The 13,421-nt window shown below is 40.7% G+C and overlaps 1 protein-coding gene across 5 annotated transcripts in view; it reads left to right on the top strand.

Annotated features, from left to right (window-relative positions):
* Nucleotides 1-13,421, top strand: part of Galk2 (galactokinase 2) — a 123,919-nt gene that overhangs the window by 12,147 nt on the left and 98,351 nt on the right. For all 5 annotated transcript variants that reach the window (XM_060372082.1, XM_060372081.1, XM_021655941.2 and 2 more), the window contains exons 2-3: nt 1,330-1,418; nt 7,572-7,695. In XM_060372082.1, the coding sequence (XP_060228065.1) occupies nt 1,349-1,418; nt 7,572-7,695 (194 nt within the window). In that variant the 5' untranslated portion in view covers nt 1,330-1,348. The remainder of the gene's footprint in view (nt 1-1,329; nt 1,419-7,571; nt 7,696-13,421) is intronic.

The following is a 13,421-nucleotide window of genomic DNA, read 5'->3' as shown; positions in this document are numbered from 1 at the left end:
TCAATCAGTAATTTAAAATGGCCCCATGGGCTTGCTTACAGACCAGCCTGATGGAGACATTTTTTCAGTTGATGCTACTCTTCCCAGATGACTCTAGCTTATGCCAGACTAACAAAACACTAACCAACACCCCTGTAGCCCACCCTGTCTTCTCCTGCCTCTCCCACTCCTGCCTCCCTCCCTCCCTTCCTTACTGTTTTTCTCCCCTTTTCTACTTAAATTATATCTAAAATTTAATATTCTGTGTTCTCTAGTTATAGTGAAGGCATACTTCTTGTGAAGTTTTATAAATTCTGGAAGATGGGAAGATAGAATCAGATTCAAGTAGCCATCTTGTCTACATATACCTTATGGCACAGTAAATTTTTGCTTTTAGTTTTTTTGTTGTTGTTTTGTTTTGTTTTTTTTTTTTATTTTTTTTCAAGACAGGGTTTCTTTCTGTAGCCTTGGCTGTCCTGGACTTACTCTGTAGACTTAGGCTGGCCTCAAACTCACAGAAATCCTCTTGCCTCTGCCTCCTGAGTGCTGTAATCAAAGGCATGTGCCACCATGCCTGTGTTTTTATTTACTTATTTATTCAAATTTTTGGTTTTTTTTCCATTCTGGAGACCAAACCTAGATCTTTCACACACTGAGCAAAACCTCCAAACCCAGTATCTGCTGCTTCAGTGAATGTTAGAGGAGTAAGAGATCGTTTCCTGCTGAGCTCTCTGTTGTAGTCCAGAGCTGCTGCTGAGTGGACCTGGGTAATCATACTTCCAACAAAATAAGTGACCTTATTTGTACCAGACAGTAGGAACAGGATGGATACAAGAATTAAATTTCCAAACATATTATAGACTTTGAGAATTTGGACCAAAAGATATGAAAATATGAGACAGATAGTAGAGGACACTAGAATTAGAGTTCTTGTAGAGTCACAATGTCATGGACACCTAAGGTATGGAGGTGCAGAAATGAGGTTCACAGAGGCAAAGGGGATGCAGAGAGGAATCGTGGGAAGAGGGAACCAGTGATGGTATCTTTGGAGGATTCAAAGAGTGGGTCAGGAAGAACAAGCACCGAAGACACCAATGTGAACAAGATTTTCTGGTCATGTTTAGATTTCCAGAAGGCCAGCTTGAGTCTTCCAATAGCAATTTCTACATTTCTCTCTGTAATTATGTGTCCTTTCACTCTTGAAAAGTGTGTGTGTGTGTGTGTGTGCATGTGTATGCATACAAGCTCAATGCTGAGGGGTTGACTTTCACTTCACACATGCTGTGCTCCGACCCCTGCAGAGTTTTTCTGTTATGTGCTATTTTGAGATATTCTGCTTTTGTTTTCCAGATTGCTGAAGCTAAAAGAAATGTTTAACTTTAAGTTTGGGTCCATACCCAAGTTCTATGTTCGAGCCCCAGGAAGAGTCAACATAATAGGTATTATGAATTTCTTCTTTTAATTTTTTCCCTGTACCTCTGGTGGTTTGGATTTTTCAGGTTTTCTAAGTGTATTTCTATTTTTCTTTTCTTCAGGGAGATACTTTGTAATTTTCTACATTTTAATGTTAAGCATATTTTAGCAATTTGGTGTACAATTTGTCTGAATAAATGTGTTATGGTGGATATAGTTTTAGATTGTATACCAACTTATTCTTTTGTGTTTAATATATCATATTTTATGTTGCTTAAGTGGTTATAATTATTATCTTAATAATATTTTTATAGTAGCCTACTAAGATGGTATTTTGTAATTTACTTAAAAATTTTCTTTTATTGTACATAAAGTTATTTCCAGTATTTTGCTGTTATAACCAGGAGTTTCAGTGTTTTCCCCAGTGGAAAGGAGAAGCAGGTAGCATAAAGGATGTAACCTCTTACAACACATAAATTCTCATTTTCCTCTTTAATTTCTTATGAATGGTTGCATAGCAAACATCATAGAAATTTGTATTACTAGTAGAATGTTTGTAGAATGTTGTTTTTAATCTTTTAGAAAGCTTTGTACTAATTACTAATATATGTATACACATATACACAATATGTATGTACATATGTATGTATGTATGTAGGAGAAAGTGTGTCACTGTGGAGGTGGGCTTGTGGCATAGTCCTCTTCTGCTGCTCCTTCTCCAGCGCCACGTCAGTCAGCAAACTGCCATGCTTCCCACCGTGATAATAATGGACTAAACCTCTGAAGCTGTAAGCCGGCCCCTATTAAATGTTTTACTTTATAAGAGTTGCCATGGTCATGGGTCTCTTCTCAGCAATAAAACCCAAACTAAGACATAAGTTGGTACCAGGGCCCTGGGGCATTGCTGTGATAGGCCAGACCATACTTTTGTTTGGAGGAGTGTAGATTTTTGGACTTTGGAGTGAGAAAGCAGCGGAAGGCTGTAAATGGGGTTCACTGGGCCACACCAGCAGGAAGATGGATGACAGCGGCGCTGGGGGCGGTTTGCAGTGTTGGATCCTGGCTCAAGAGGCTTCAGAAGGAGATGAGCCTCAGTGTGTGGGCTAGAGACTGCAGTGACATCTTGACAAAGGGTGTGGCTGCTCTTCTCCCTTGTCTGAAAAGTCTGCCTGAGGCTGCAGTGAACAGCTCCGGCAGAGGAAATCTTCAAACAACCTACCATTAACTCTGTTGTGTGGCTATCATTGTGAAAAGAGTAAACTGAGCAAAAAAAAAAAAGGGGCGGGGTGGGGGGAGGAAATAGAGCTAAATCCTGCGTTCAAGGAGATAAACAGATTAAGAAATGGAATAAAGGGTCCTCAGGGGAAGACACCACCCAGCTAAGCATCCATCTTGTGAAAGGAAAGTAAAGAACAGTTTAGGCCCAGGCAAGGTGGTGGTACATGCCTTTAATCCCAGCACTCAGGAGACAAAGACAAGCAGACATCAGAGTGTAAGGTCAGCCGAGCTTAGGCAGTGAAGGAAACCATTGAAACCAGAAAGCTGGTGAAGATAAACAAGGGGGCATGTTCCAGCCCCAGCAAGCAGCAGAACTTGGCAGCTTCAGCCACGTGGTTCTGGCTGTAGAGTCAAGGACAGAAGAAAGGGGTTATGGAATGTCCTTCCATTACTATGGAAGGCAACTGAGGCTAGGTGTGCAGCAGGGGTGTCCCTGCATGGAGGTCCAGTGTGTGAAACAGTGAAGGTGAAGCCTGCATTGCCTTGGGGACCCCCGATAGCTTAAAGATGCCAGAGCCATAGCAATACCTTCTGAGGAGAGCTGCTGACAGGGAGTGGAAAGGAGGGTGTTGGAGTCAACAAAGCTGAAAAGAATTGTATATCTGAAGAGCATTTTGACAAGAGACAAGGTGATGCGGAGTTTGGAGTTTGTCTTGCATTGGTCCAGTTTTTTCTCACTATGCTCTCTTCCATTTGTTTTGGAACAGTAATGTACATCCTGTGCCATAATATGTTGAAATTATGTGATCTGGTTTTTTATTTTTATTTTTTTCTAGGGGATTACAGTTAAGAGATTGCATAAATTTCAAAAGAGAATTTGAACTTGGGACTTTTAAACATTGTTGAGACTGTGATATACTATGGGGACTTTTGAAGTTGTACTTAATGCATTTTGCATTATGCTATGGCTGCAAGCCTATGGGGGCCAAGGAGTAGAGGGTAGTGGTTTGAATAGGTCTATGGCCCCATGGACCCATGTTTGAATGCTTGGCCCATAAGGAGTGGCACCATTAGGAGGTATGGCCTTGTTGGAGGAAGGGTGTCACTATAGAGGTGGGCTTTGAGGGCTATCTACTATGCTTCTATGCTCAAGCTATGCCCGGTGTGGCACAGTCTCCTTCTACTGCCTGTGGATCAAGATAGAGAACACTAATGGACCAAAACTCTGAAACTGTAAGCCAGCTCCAATTAAATGTTTTCCTTTAGGAGAGTTGCCTTGGTTATGGTGTTTCTTCACAGCAATGGAAACCCTAAGACAGAGGAGAATAGAATTCTGAGGAAGGGAGCTTTCAACAAGAACATAGGGTGCATCCTTCGGTGTGTGAGGATGAAAGCAGGAAAGGTGCCATATAGAAACAGAAATACAGAACACATACACACACGCGCACACACACACACACACACACACACACACAAAGCACATACACCATTTTTTTCTGATACCTTTCCATATGAAAAGAACTTTGCAGGTACATCCAGAAATAATACTTTCCAGTTATCTAGGTATCCTTAAATCAAGTCCATATTTGAAATTAACTATCAAAAGTAATACTTCAGAAGCCAAGAACAAGTTTTCCAAGAAGATGCTGCACTCTGGTCAAGTGCCCTGGCTGGTGGGCGGTGCACACCTTTGATCTCAGCACTCAGGAGGTGGAGGTGGCTAGATCTCTGAGTTCGAGGCCAATCTGGTCTAGAGAGATAGTCAGCACTGCACAGCTGAAACCCTGTCTTCAAAACAAACCAACCAACCTCCCCGCAAACAGCACCACCCCAACCACCACCAAAACACATGTCAAGGGGGACATAGATAGTTACACACGAGTTCATGAAAGAGAGGCTTTCATTCCTTTTTCAGCCAGAGGATGCACTGTGCATCTTCTCTATGGCAGCTGCTCTGGTAGAACCCACGGTGGCATGGCAAGCATTACAGAGTTCCTAGACACTTTGCCATCTTCAGGCTATGTCACTGTAACTTTGGGGTTGGTTGGAATCCCTAGAGGACTGGTGCTGAGGTAGAGTGCCATCCATGCAGAAGCTCAACCAAAGGTGCATCTTGTTCCTATTTTCTCCCTATTTGAAACCACATAAAGTTTTATTTGAACAATGATCCTAGAAGTATGTATCTTGAATTTTTGGTAGAAGGTGAAGTATGTGGAAGAGCTGAAGATGTGTGCAGGGATATTCTGCACACATGACCTTGGACCGGAGTAAGATCTGTCTTGAGGAAGTGTATGAGGAACTGGGAAAGCTTCAGGGTCCGCAGAGGGTTCAAACTCTTTTATAATGGGCAGTGCAGACATCTCAAAAGGCAATTAGAAGAATACAAAGCACTTGCATGTGCTTCACTCATCAGCTTTTACTGGTGACTTAGGCAATGCTTTTTATTTTGAAGCAGATAACAGAGGATTTACAATATTCACAGAGTATCTGAGCACAGTCAGTCGGGGTGGTCTATAATAGAGATAAAGTCAATGGAAAGGGAGAGATTGCCTGTAACAGAACGGAGTACCTGATGGAGGGGAATGCCTACAAAGGCTGGAAGGCTGGTGTCAGGAGCAAAGGGCACTCTGTCCACTTCAGCCCTTTTCACAGGAGGAAGAAAGGACACACCTTGATGTTGATTATGAATAATTGGGGGTAGAGGACTGAGGATGTTCCTGTGAGGAGAGCTGGGATTTTCAGGAGAGGGAAGAGCAAATGTGAAGGAATGGAGACAGTGAACAGCTGGGGTAAGGAAAGGGGGAGAACCAAACCCATTTGCTGGAAAGTGCTGAGATCTGGGTTAAAATGAACCCGTCAGCTGTCCACCAACCTGGAGACCTTGCATTAGTGTAAGGCCTGTGGTTTTCAAGTAAGTTTAGAGCTTTGGTGGTTGGAGTTCACAGAGAATGCCGGGGAACAGGGAATTTGACAGGAGACCTGGTAGAGCAACACACAATGACATCTGTGCTAGGTGGCAAAGGACAGCAAGGACAGAGGAGCTTACAGCACCGAGAAAAGCTGGTGGAATGGGGGCAGAGTGACGTGCAGAGCGGGGAGCTTCAGTAGAAAGGAGGAGATCTGAAACTCAAGTTTTATAAAAGATTGATGTAAAATAAAGGTGGAGGTAATGGGAGTTAGCTAATTATTGGATGGAAGGTCATGGGGGTTAGCCAAAGGAAAGGGAAGCTTGGCTTTTATTTGGATGTCATCAGGGTTACTGTGGGATTGGGTGGAGAAGGGTTTGCAGACAGGTTCTGAGGTCTTTAGTTCCTAAAGGGTCACAGAGGAAATAGTAAGGAGAAAATGTGGTGGGGCCTCAGAAGAACCGGACAGAATCAGGACCTGGGAGGGCCGGACAGGGCATGTCAGCTCCTCATTTATAGAGAATCTACAGAAGCAATCTTAGAGGACAGCCAAGCTCCACTGTGTGGGGCGGGGTTTTCCTAACAAACAACTCTTATTTCCTGATTCAGGAAAGTGTGTGCGGTCTGAGTCCAATATTAGTGAGTCAGGGTGGGAGAGGACATGAAGCCAGTCTCTATTAAAAGCACAAGTATAAGTTTTTGCTAGTGTGTTGAGAAGCTAGGAATAGATTTGTTGTCCTTCATCTTCATGGGTTCCTGCTCTCTCCAGGACCCTCACTGAGAGTGGCTTTGTTTTGTTATTAAATACATTTTGACAAAAGAAACCATTTTCACTCTCAGCAGGATACCACTATGCTGTAACCTTCCATCAGAATGGGTGCCCTATCCACGTATTTAAATATGTGTTTCTTCCTTGTTTCTTATTGCAGTCTTCTTAATAACTGGTTAGAAAGGTAATTTGTAAATGAGTTCTCCACCTGTGGTTGTTAATCCATAAAGGGCCTTTCTAAAGAGAATATCAATGCAGAAGCAAAAGCCTTGTCTGCGGTAACAATGTGTGGAAGAAAAACAGAATCGTGCAGCTCAATTGTCACCTGTTAATTACGTGTTTCCTCACTGGTTAACATCTGCCAAAGGAACAATGAGATATAAAAGTCTCTACCAGGAAAATAAACAGCTTCTTAACCACAGTGAGATGTTAATCAGTTTGATACTTAAACTTGTTATATTTGACATGACTATTATTCATAACAAATATTTATATGACAAATTTGGAAAATGGTTGTTATAAATTAGAAGAGAAATTTAAAAATTGGAAAAACAAGCTTATGGTACAAAGAAGTCTCCAAATCAACAAAAACTAATTACTTATGGCTAGCAGAAGTTCCTTGCTTAAAGTGTTTGGTGAAAAGGAAACTGAGCATGTGCCTGCACATAGTGTTTTACTTTCTATTAATCCATGGCCATATTTTTCAGTGTATTAGTTGTCTATGCCAAAATCATAGCTTTTACCTGAAACGGGATAAGACTTTATTCGGGAGCCTACTATGAGGGACTGTGGCTTGGGAACATGGATACAGTTTACTCTAACCTCACATGCAATCATGCAGTCTCATGAGGTTTTACATTAACAGAACAAGGAAACCACACATCAAGACACTTTTCAGATACACCAGAGAAAACACCAGGCAGGCGAGTTACAGCAAGGTGGGGAATTCTCAGTTCTTGGCCGCAGATGCTGCCTGACAATACTATTAGCCTGTGCTTGGTGGAGGTGAGTGGTCTGTATGCGTATCTTGAAGGATTTACCTAGTAGCTGCAAAGATACTGTCATGAGAGCTGGGTGTAATGAATGGCTATTAAGGCAGTAAAGATGCTCAGGATCACCTGACTTACCACTCCCCGGATTCCACAGTTACTGACTTTCTAATAGTCAGTCGGCCCTGAAGCTCCTGTGAAGCTGTGCTTCTCTCCAGCAATTTTTCATACAGCTTAGTTGAGTTTCTTTTATTTCATATGCTGGTGGCGATAAGATCCGCTTTCTCTTTTGTCTAGGAGAGCACATAGATTACTGTGGATACTCTGTTCTTCCCATGGCTGTGGAACAAGACATGCTAATAGCTGTGGAACCTGTGGAAACGCACACTCTCCAACTCGCTAACACAAACCCCTTGTATCCGTGAGTATCTAGGATTGCTGGTGGGTATGGAATGTGTGTGCACGCTAGTGTGCTAGTGTTTATGCATGAATATGTGTGTGTGTGTAAAAATATACAGTAGTATATTTGAATGCAGATAGTCTCTGGAAATTAACAGATTCTAGCTAAATCATATACTTAATTGATATTTCCTGCCTGGCATTACTAGCATTCCAGGTCACTACTGCATATTTCTTTGTTGTGTTTCTTTGCTCACTCATTGAAGAAACATTTACTAGCCAGCAAGATGGCTTAGCAAGATGGCTGCTGAGGGCCTTTTCCTGAATTTGATCTCCAGAAACCAACATAATAGAAGAGACCCTAGTCCTATAGGTTGTTCTCCGATCTCTTCACTTGTGGCATGATGCCTACATTCCCATAGTCTTTCTTCCACATTCATAGTAAGTCGATCAATCAACCGATCAATCAACCCATCAGTATAAAAAAGGAAACATCTACTAAAGAGTTGCTTGTAGTAGACACTGTTTCAACTATGGAGTTACACAAACATAAAATAATTTTATTCTTGCCCAGGAAGCACTGATTATCTGCTGAGGTAACTGTCTCAATGAAGTCAAGTGTGTGCTATCTGTCCTTTGCTACCACGACACTGTCTAATTCTATTGTCTGAGAATCTTACCATACTGCCTGCTTATCTGTATCTCTCCATTTGTTTAAGCCCCATGATTTTCATATTGTATTGTCTATTTTTCAGAACTTCAGTCCCAATATAAGACAGTATGAGCCATAATGAACATTTCTAGTATGTATCCTCTCTCAAGTTTAAGTGTTTAATTTCCTAAAACATTAAGAAACCAATTATATGTATTGAATTGTACTAAATATATGTTCAGTCTTCATGATCCTCTTTAAACATATGATGAGTTACTCTGGTGGATTTTCCAATGCAGAACCAGCTTTGCTTTTTCTGCATAACCTTTAGGTAAAGGTACTGCCTGATATCATGTAACAGTATTTTGGCCAATGATGCCTCATATGTAGGAATGATTTGCTCCATGAGAATATATGGGGTTATAAAACTCCTGCAGCTTGTAGTATTTGCATTTTAAACCAAGAATTACTTACTACACAAGAGTCAAAAGTTTCAAAAATTAAAATGTTCATAAACCAAAGAAGTTATAGTAGGTCAGTGTTAGTTTGATGAAGAACTTTTGAGATAAATTTGATGTCATTTATGTACACGTTTATAAAATCTAGAGTCATGTGTAGTAATGCCCTTAGCATCCGTGTTCATTCACTCACCTACAATTTTCTTGTCCTGCATACTCTCTTTATGTAACCTGTATCAGTGTGCTGTTTCAATCGTTTACACTTACAGTCTGTTCACTGAACTTCTTTTGTTTGGCTAGGTTTACATATACATACACTATCACTGTTAAAGCAGCTACAGGGTTCAGTACTGTCTTAGTCACTGTTGTATTGCTATGAAGAGACGCTGTGACCAAGGCAACTCGTATAAAAGAAAGCATTTAATTGAGAGTTTGTTTACAGTTTCAAAGGGTTAAACTAAAAAATGCAGGGAGAGTGGGGGCATGCAAGCAGGTGTGGTGCTGGAGAAGTAGCTGAGAACTTAACCTCCTCATTCACAGGCAGCAGATGGAGGGTGTGGGGAAACACCTGACATGGGCTTTTGAAACCTCACAGCCACTCCTAGTGACCCACCTCCTCCAAGGCCACAGGTTCTCCAACAAGGCCACACCTCCTAATCCTTCCCAACAGCTCATCCACTGGGGACCAAGCATGCAAATATATAAAACTGTGGGCTCATTTTCATTCAAACCACTACAGCATAAGAGCATGCTGTGTGTGTTGGTAATGGTGAATATTCCAAATACGGATGTGTTTAGCAGGTTGTGCTGTCTCTGTCTGTGTAAGTACTTTGTACTCTACATTGTTCACACAGTGACAACATTGGCTAATGATACATTTTTACACTGCATTTCTGTTATTAAATCACATGATTATATTATATATATGATTTGCAAATTACAGAAGAAGATATAGTTGCCACATTTTATATAGTCATTCTGTTTCTATATCTTGGTTACTCTGAGTAACCTGACAGTGAACATGGGAGATGGCAGATGTTTCTCTGAGATACTAACTTCATTTCCTTTAGGTGTATATTCTAAGCAGAAGGATTCCCGGACCGTATGCTAGTTCTGTTTTTAATTCTTTGAAGAAACTCCACACTGTTTTCCATAATGGCTGAGCCAAATTACATTTCTACCAATAATAAAGAAGTGTTCACTTCAAAGCAGATATTAAGACTCATAACCAAACCTTCCAGCAGAGTGCAGGGAATCATTAAAAAAAGGCGGGGGGAGTTAATATGACCTGGAGAGGACAGGAGCTCCACAAGGACCAAATATATCTGGGCACAGGGGTCTTTTATGAGCCTATTTCATTTCTCCAAACAAGGACCATGTATGGATGTAACCTAGAACCTCTGCTCAGATGTAGCCCTTGGTAGCTCAGTATCCAAGTGGGTACCCTAATAAGGGGAACAGGAAGTGTTTCTGACATGAACTCAATGGCAGGCTCTTTGACCTCCTCTCCCCCTCCCCTGAGAGAGGAGCAGCCCCTCTAGTCCACAGAGGAGGACATTGCAGCCAGTCCTGAAGATACCTGATCAACCAGTATCAGATGAAAGGGGAGGAGGTTCTCCCCTATTAGTGGACTTGGAAAGGGGCAGGGAAGAGATGAGGGAGGGAGGGTGAGATTGGGAGGGGAAGAGGGAGCGGGATACAGCAGGGATACAAAGTTAACAAACTGTAACTAATATTAAAAAAAAAAACAAACCCAAAACAATATTAAAAAAAAATAAGAAGTGTTCACTTTTCTCAAAACTGCCGACACTTATCACCTTCCTCACGCCAGATAACAGCATTGTAAGATTATTTTTTTGGAGGCATTATCTTGTTCTCTGTGTGTGTTTCTTATGCTACTGCACTGGGATTTATGCATTTGGTGTTATCTTGCTGTTTTTGTTTTGTTTTGCAGCTATATTCTTTCAGCTGAAGTATTTTCAATGTTGAAGTGGGACTTGGATATGGGAGATATGAGTGTGTAGTTTAGAAAATAATTCCTCAGCCTCAGAGCTTTCTGTGTTTTTCTGAGTGGAGTACTGACTGGGAGAGCAACTGCAGGTGATGGATAGCACTGCTCTACAGCTGATAAACTAGCATAGTACACTCAGATTTTAGTTAATGCAGCTGAGAGATACTTGACAGTCCTGAAAGGAAAGTCTAAAGCTGTAAGTACAGATACTAAAATCACAGACGGGCCAGTGGGATGGTTTAGTGGGGAAAAGGATGTGCTTTTAAATCTGACAACCTGAGGTCACTCTCTGGAAAACACATTTTGGAGAGTGAGAACTGACTCCCACAAGCTGTCTTTTGACTCCACACATGCTATGGCATGTGGACAAACACACACACATACACACACGTACACAATAATTAAGTATACAAGGGTCAGATCTCAAATAATTAACTTAATAATTCACCTCAAGGCCTTGAGGAACAAGAACAAACCCAGTCAAAAATCAGTAGATTGAAAAAAATAATTATGATCAAGGAAGAAGTTAATGAAATAAAAAATTAAAAATACAATGAATTAATGAAACAAAGAGCCAATTCTTTGAAAATATGGACAAGATCAATAAACTCTTAACCAAACTAGCCAAAAAAAAAAAAAAAAAGAGAGAGAGCGAAGGCCCAAATTAATAAAGAGATGAAAAGGGAGATAGTGCAATAGATACCTGTGAAATTCAGGAAATTGTGACATACTTTAGAGCTCTTATATTCTATGATACTGGAAATTCTGAAAGAAATGAGTGACTTTCTAGATGCATATGATCTACCCAGATTAAACCAAGATGAGATTAACAGTTTGCAGAGACTGATAAACAATCAATGAGACCCAAGGAACAACTAAAAACAAAACAACAACAAAACCCAGAAAAACCTCAACTAAACAAAAACATTTTCAGTTTAAAATGTCCAGGCTCTCGTAAGGCCTATTGCTAAGGACACGACCTACTTATACTCACAAGACATAAAGAAATAACATTGGTTCTGACAGGAAGCTTCCTTCCTGTTGGCTAACTTTCATAGTAGTAGGAGATAGTAGGGTGCTAGGGAAAAATAGTCATGAACAGTCTTAACCAGCTGTGAACCCTGTAAACTACTGGTGTGGAAAGATATGCCCGTGGGTGCAATAGTGGCAAAAATGTTATAGGGGTAACCACAGTGGACTATAGATAATACAGAAACTCACAGCAGATTAAAGTGCAGAAAATAAGTGCTAGTAAAATATTTAGCTACAAATGGGGCATTTATACATCATCCTCCCCTACCAAGGGCTCAGAGACCATTGCAGAGAGGGCAGGACGTTCTTGGGGAGACTGGACTGAAACAGTATTTTCTGGATGTTACAGGGCTGCTTACAAGAGCACACATGTAGGTGCGATTGCCTGCTTAAGGTGAAGTCAGTTAACAATCTAGCATGGGTTGGAGAGGGGATGAGCCTCCCCCCACCCCCAACTGGGGCGCTATGGACATCTGAGAGTTTCTGGGGGGAAGGGAGAGTAAATGTTCTTTAAGGATGTGGCTCTTGGTAGGTTGACTGTGCTCCATGGATGGCTCCATACCAATGAATGCATGGGAAGCACAAACTGGAATTAGTGGGTTGTTAAAAGAGGACACAAAATTGTGTGAGATTAGGGAGGTGAGGGTGGATCTGGGAGGAGTTAGGGAGATCTGTGGGGAGATGAATATGATCAGAATACATTGTATGGAATTCTCAAGGAATTAATAGAATATTATATTACAAACAGTTCAGGCCTACAAGTTTTCTATTGAACTATCCCAGACCTTTAAAGAGCCAACACAGATGCTTCTTAAACTATTCCAGTAAATAGAAATGAAGGAAGAGGGAAGCCCAAAGTGTTAGGGAAGGCATCTGTAGAGCAGAGATAGGAGGCAAGGAGAGTTAGGCTTTTCTGAATAGTTCAGAGAAGCAGACCAACCTGACAAACCAGAAACTCACTAACATTAAGTCACTATTTTCTTAATATTAATAGTATCTGGCACTAATTATTCAGATATTAATAAGTATCTGCTGGTGGTAATGAGGTAATACTTAGAGTCTATACAAATATGTTGTTTTCATCAAATTCTCACTAACTGTCCATTGATAAAATCATTATCATGGAATATTTTTAAATGTCCTTATTTACATGCAATATTTTTAAATTTCCATTATTTCTTTGATATTGATTAATTGGCATTGTCCTTTCCTCATTATTAGTGTGTATGTGTGATGTACATTTGTGGCATGCATTCTATAGCACATTTGTGGAAGTCAGAGGACAACTCTGTAAAGTCAATTATGTTTTTCTTATGTGGACTCTCAGGACCAGGATGTTAAGATTACACAAGTGTCTCACCCACTGACCCAATCTCTTTGAGCCTGGCATTTTTTAATGAAAAATAATTTCCCCTTTTCTTCATTTAGCTGTTTATTTACTTATAAATTTAAATCAGAGTAGACTCATGAGGTCTTACCTTTTTTTCGCAATGGGTATGGCTCTTTAAAATAAATTTTGTTTGTTATTTCTTTTCCTTAGAATCATGCTGGTGGTCAGATTAGGTGGGTATCAGAGAATGTGGGGAAAAGCTTTG

This window comes from Meriones unguiculatus, chromosome 18 (genome assembly GCF_030254825.1).
Source record: "Meriones unguiculatus strain TT.TT164.6M chromosome 18, Bangor_MerUng_6.1, whole genome shotgun sequence".
Taxonomy (NCBI): Eukaryota; Metazoa; Chordata; class Mammalia; order Rodentia; family Muridae; genus Meriones; species Meriones unguiculatus.
Note: the sequence above shows the minus strand (reverse complement) of the source record. Positions and strands in the feature narration are given on the sequence as shown.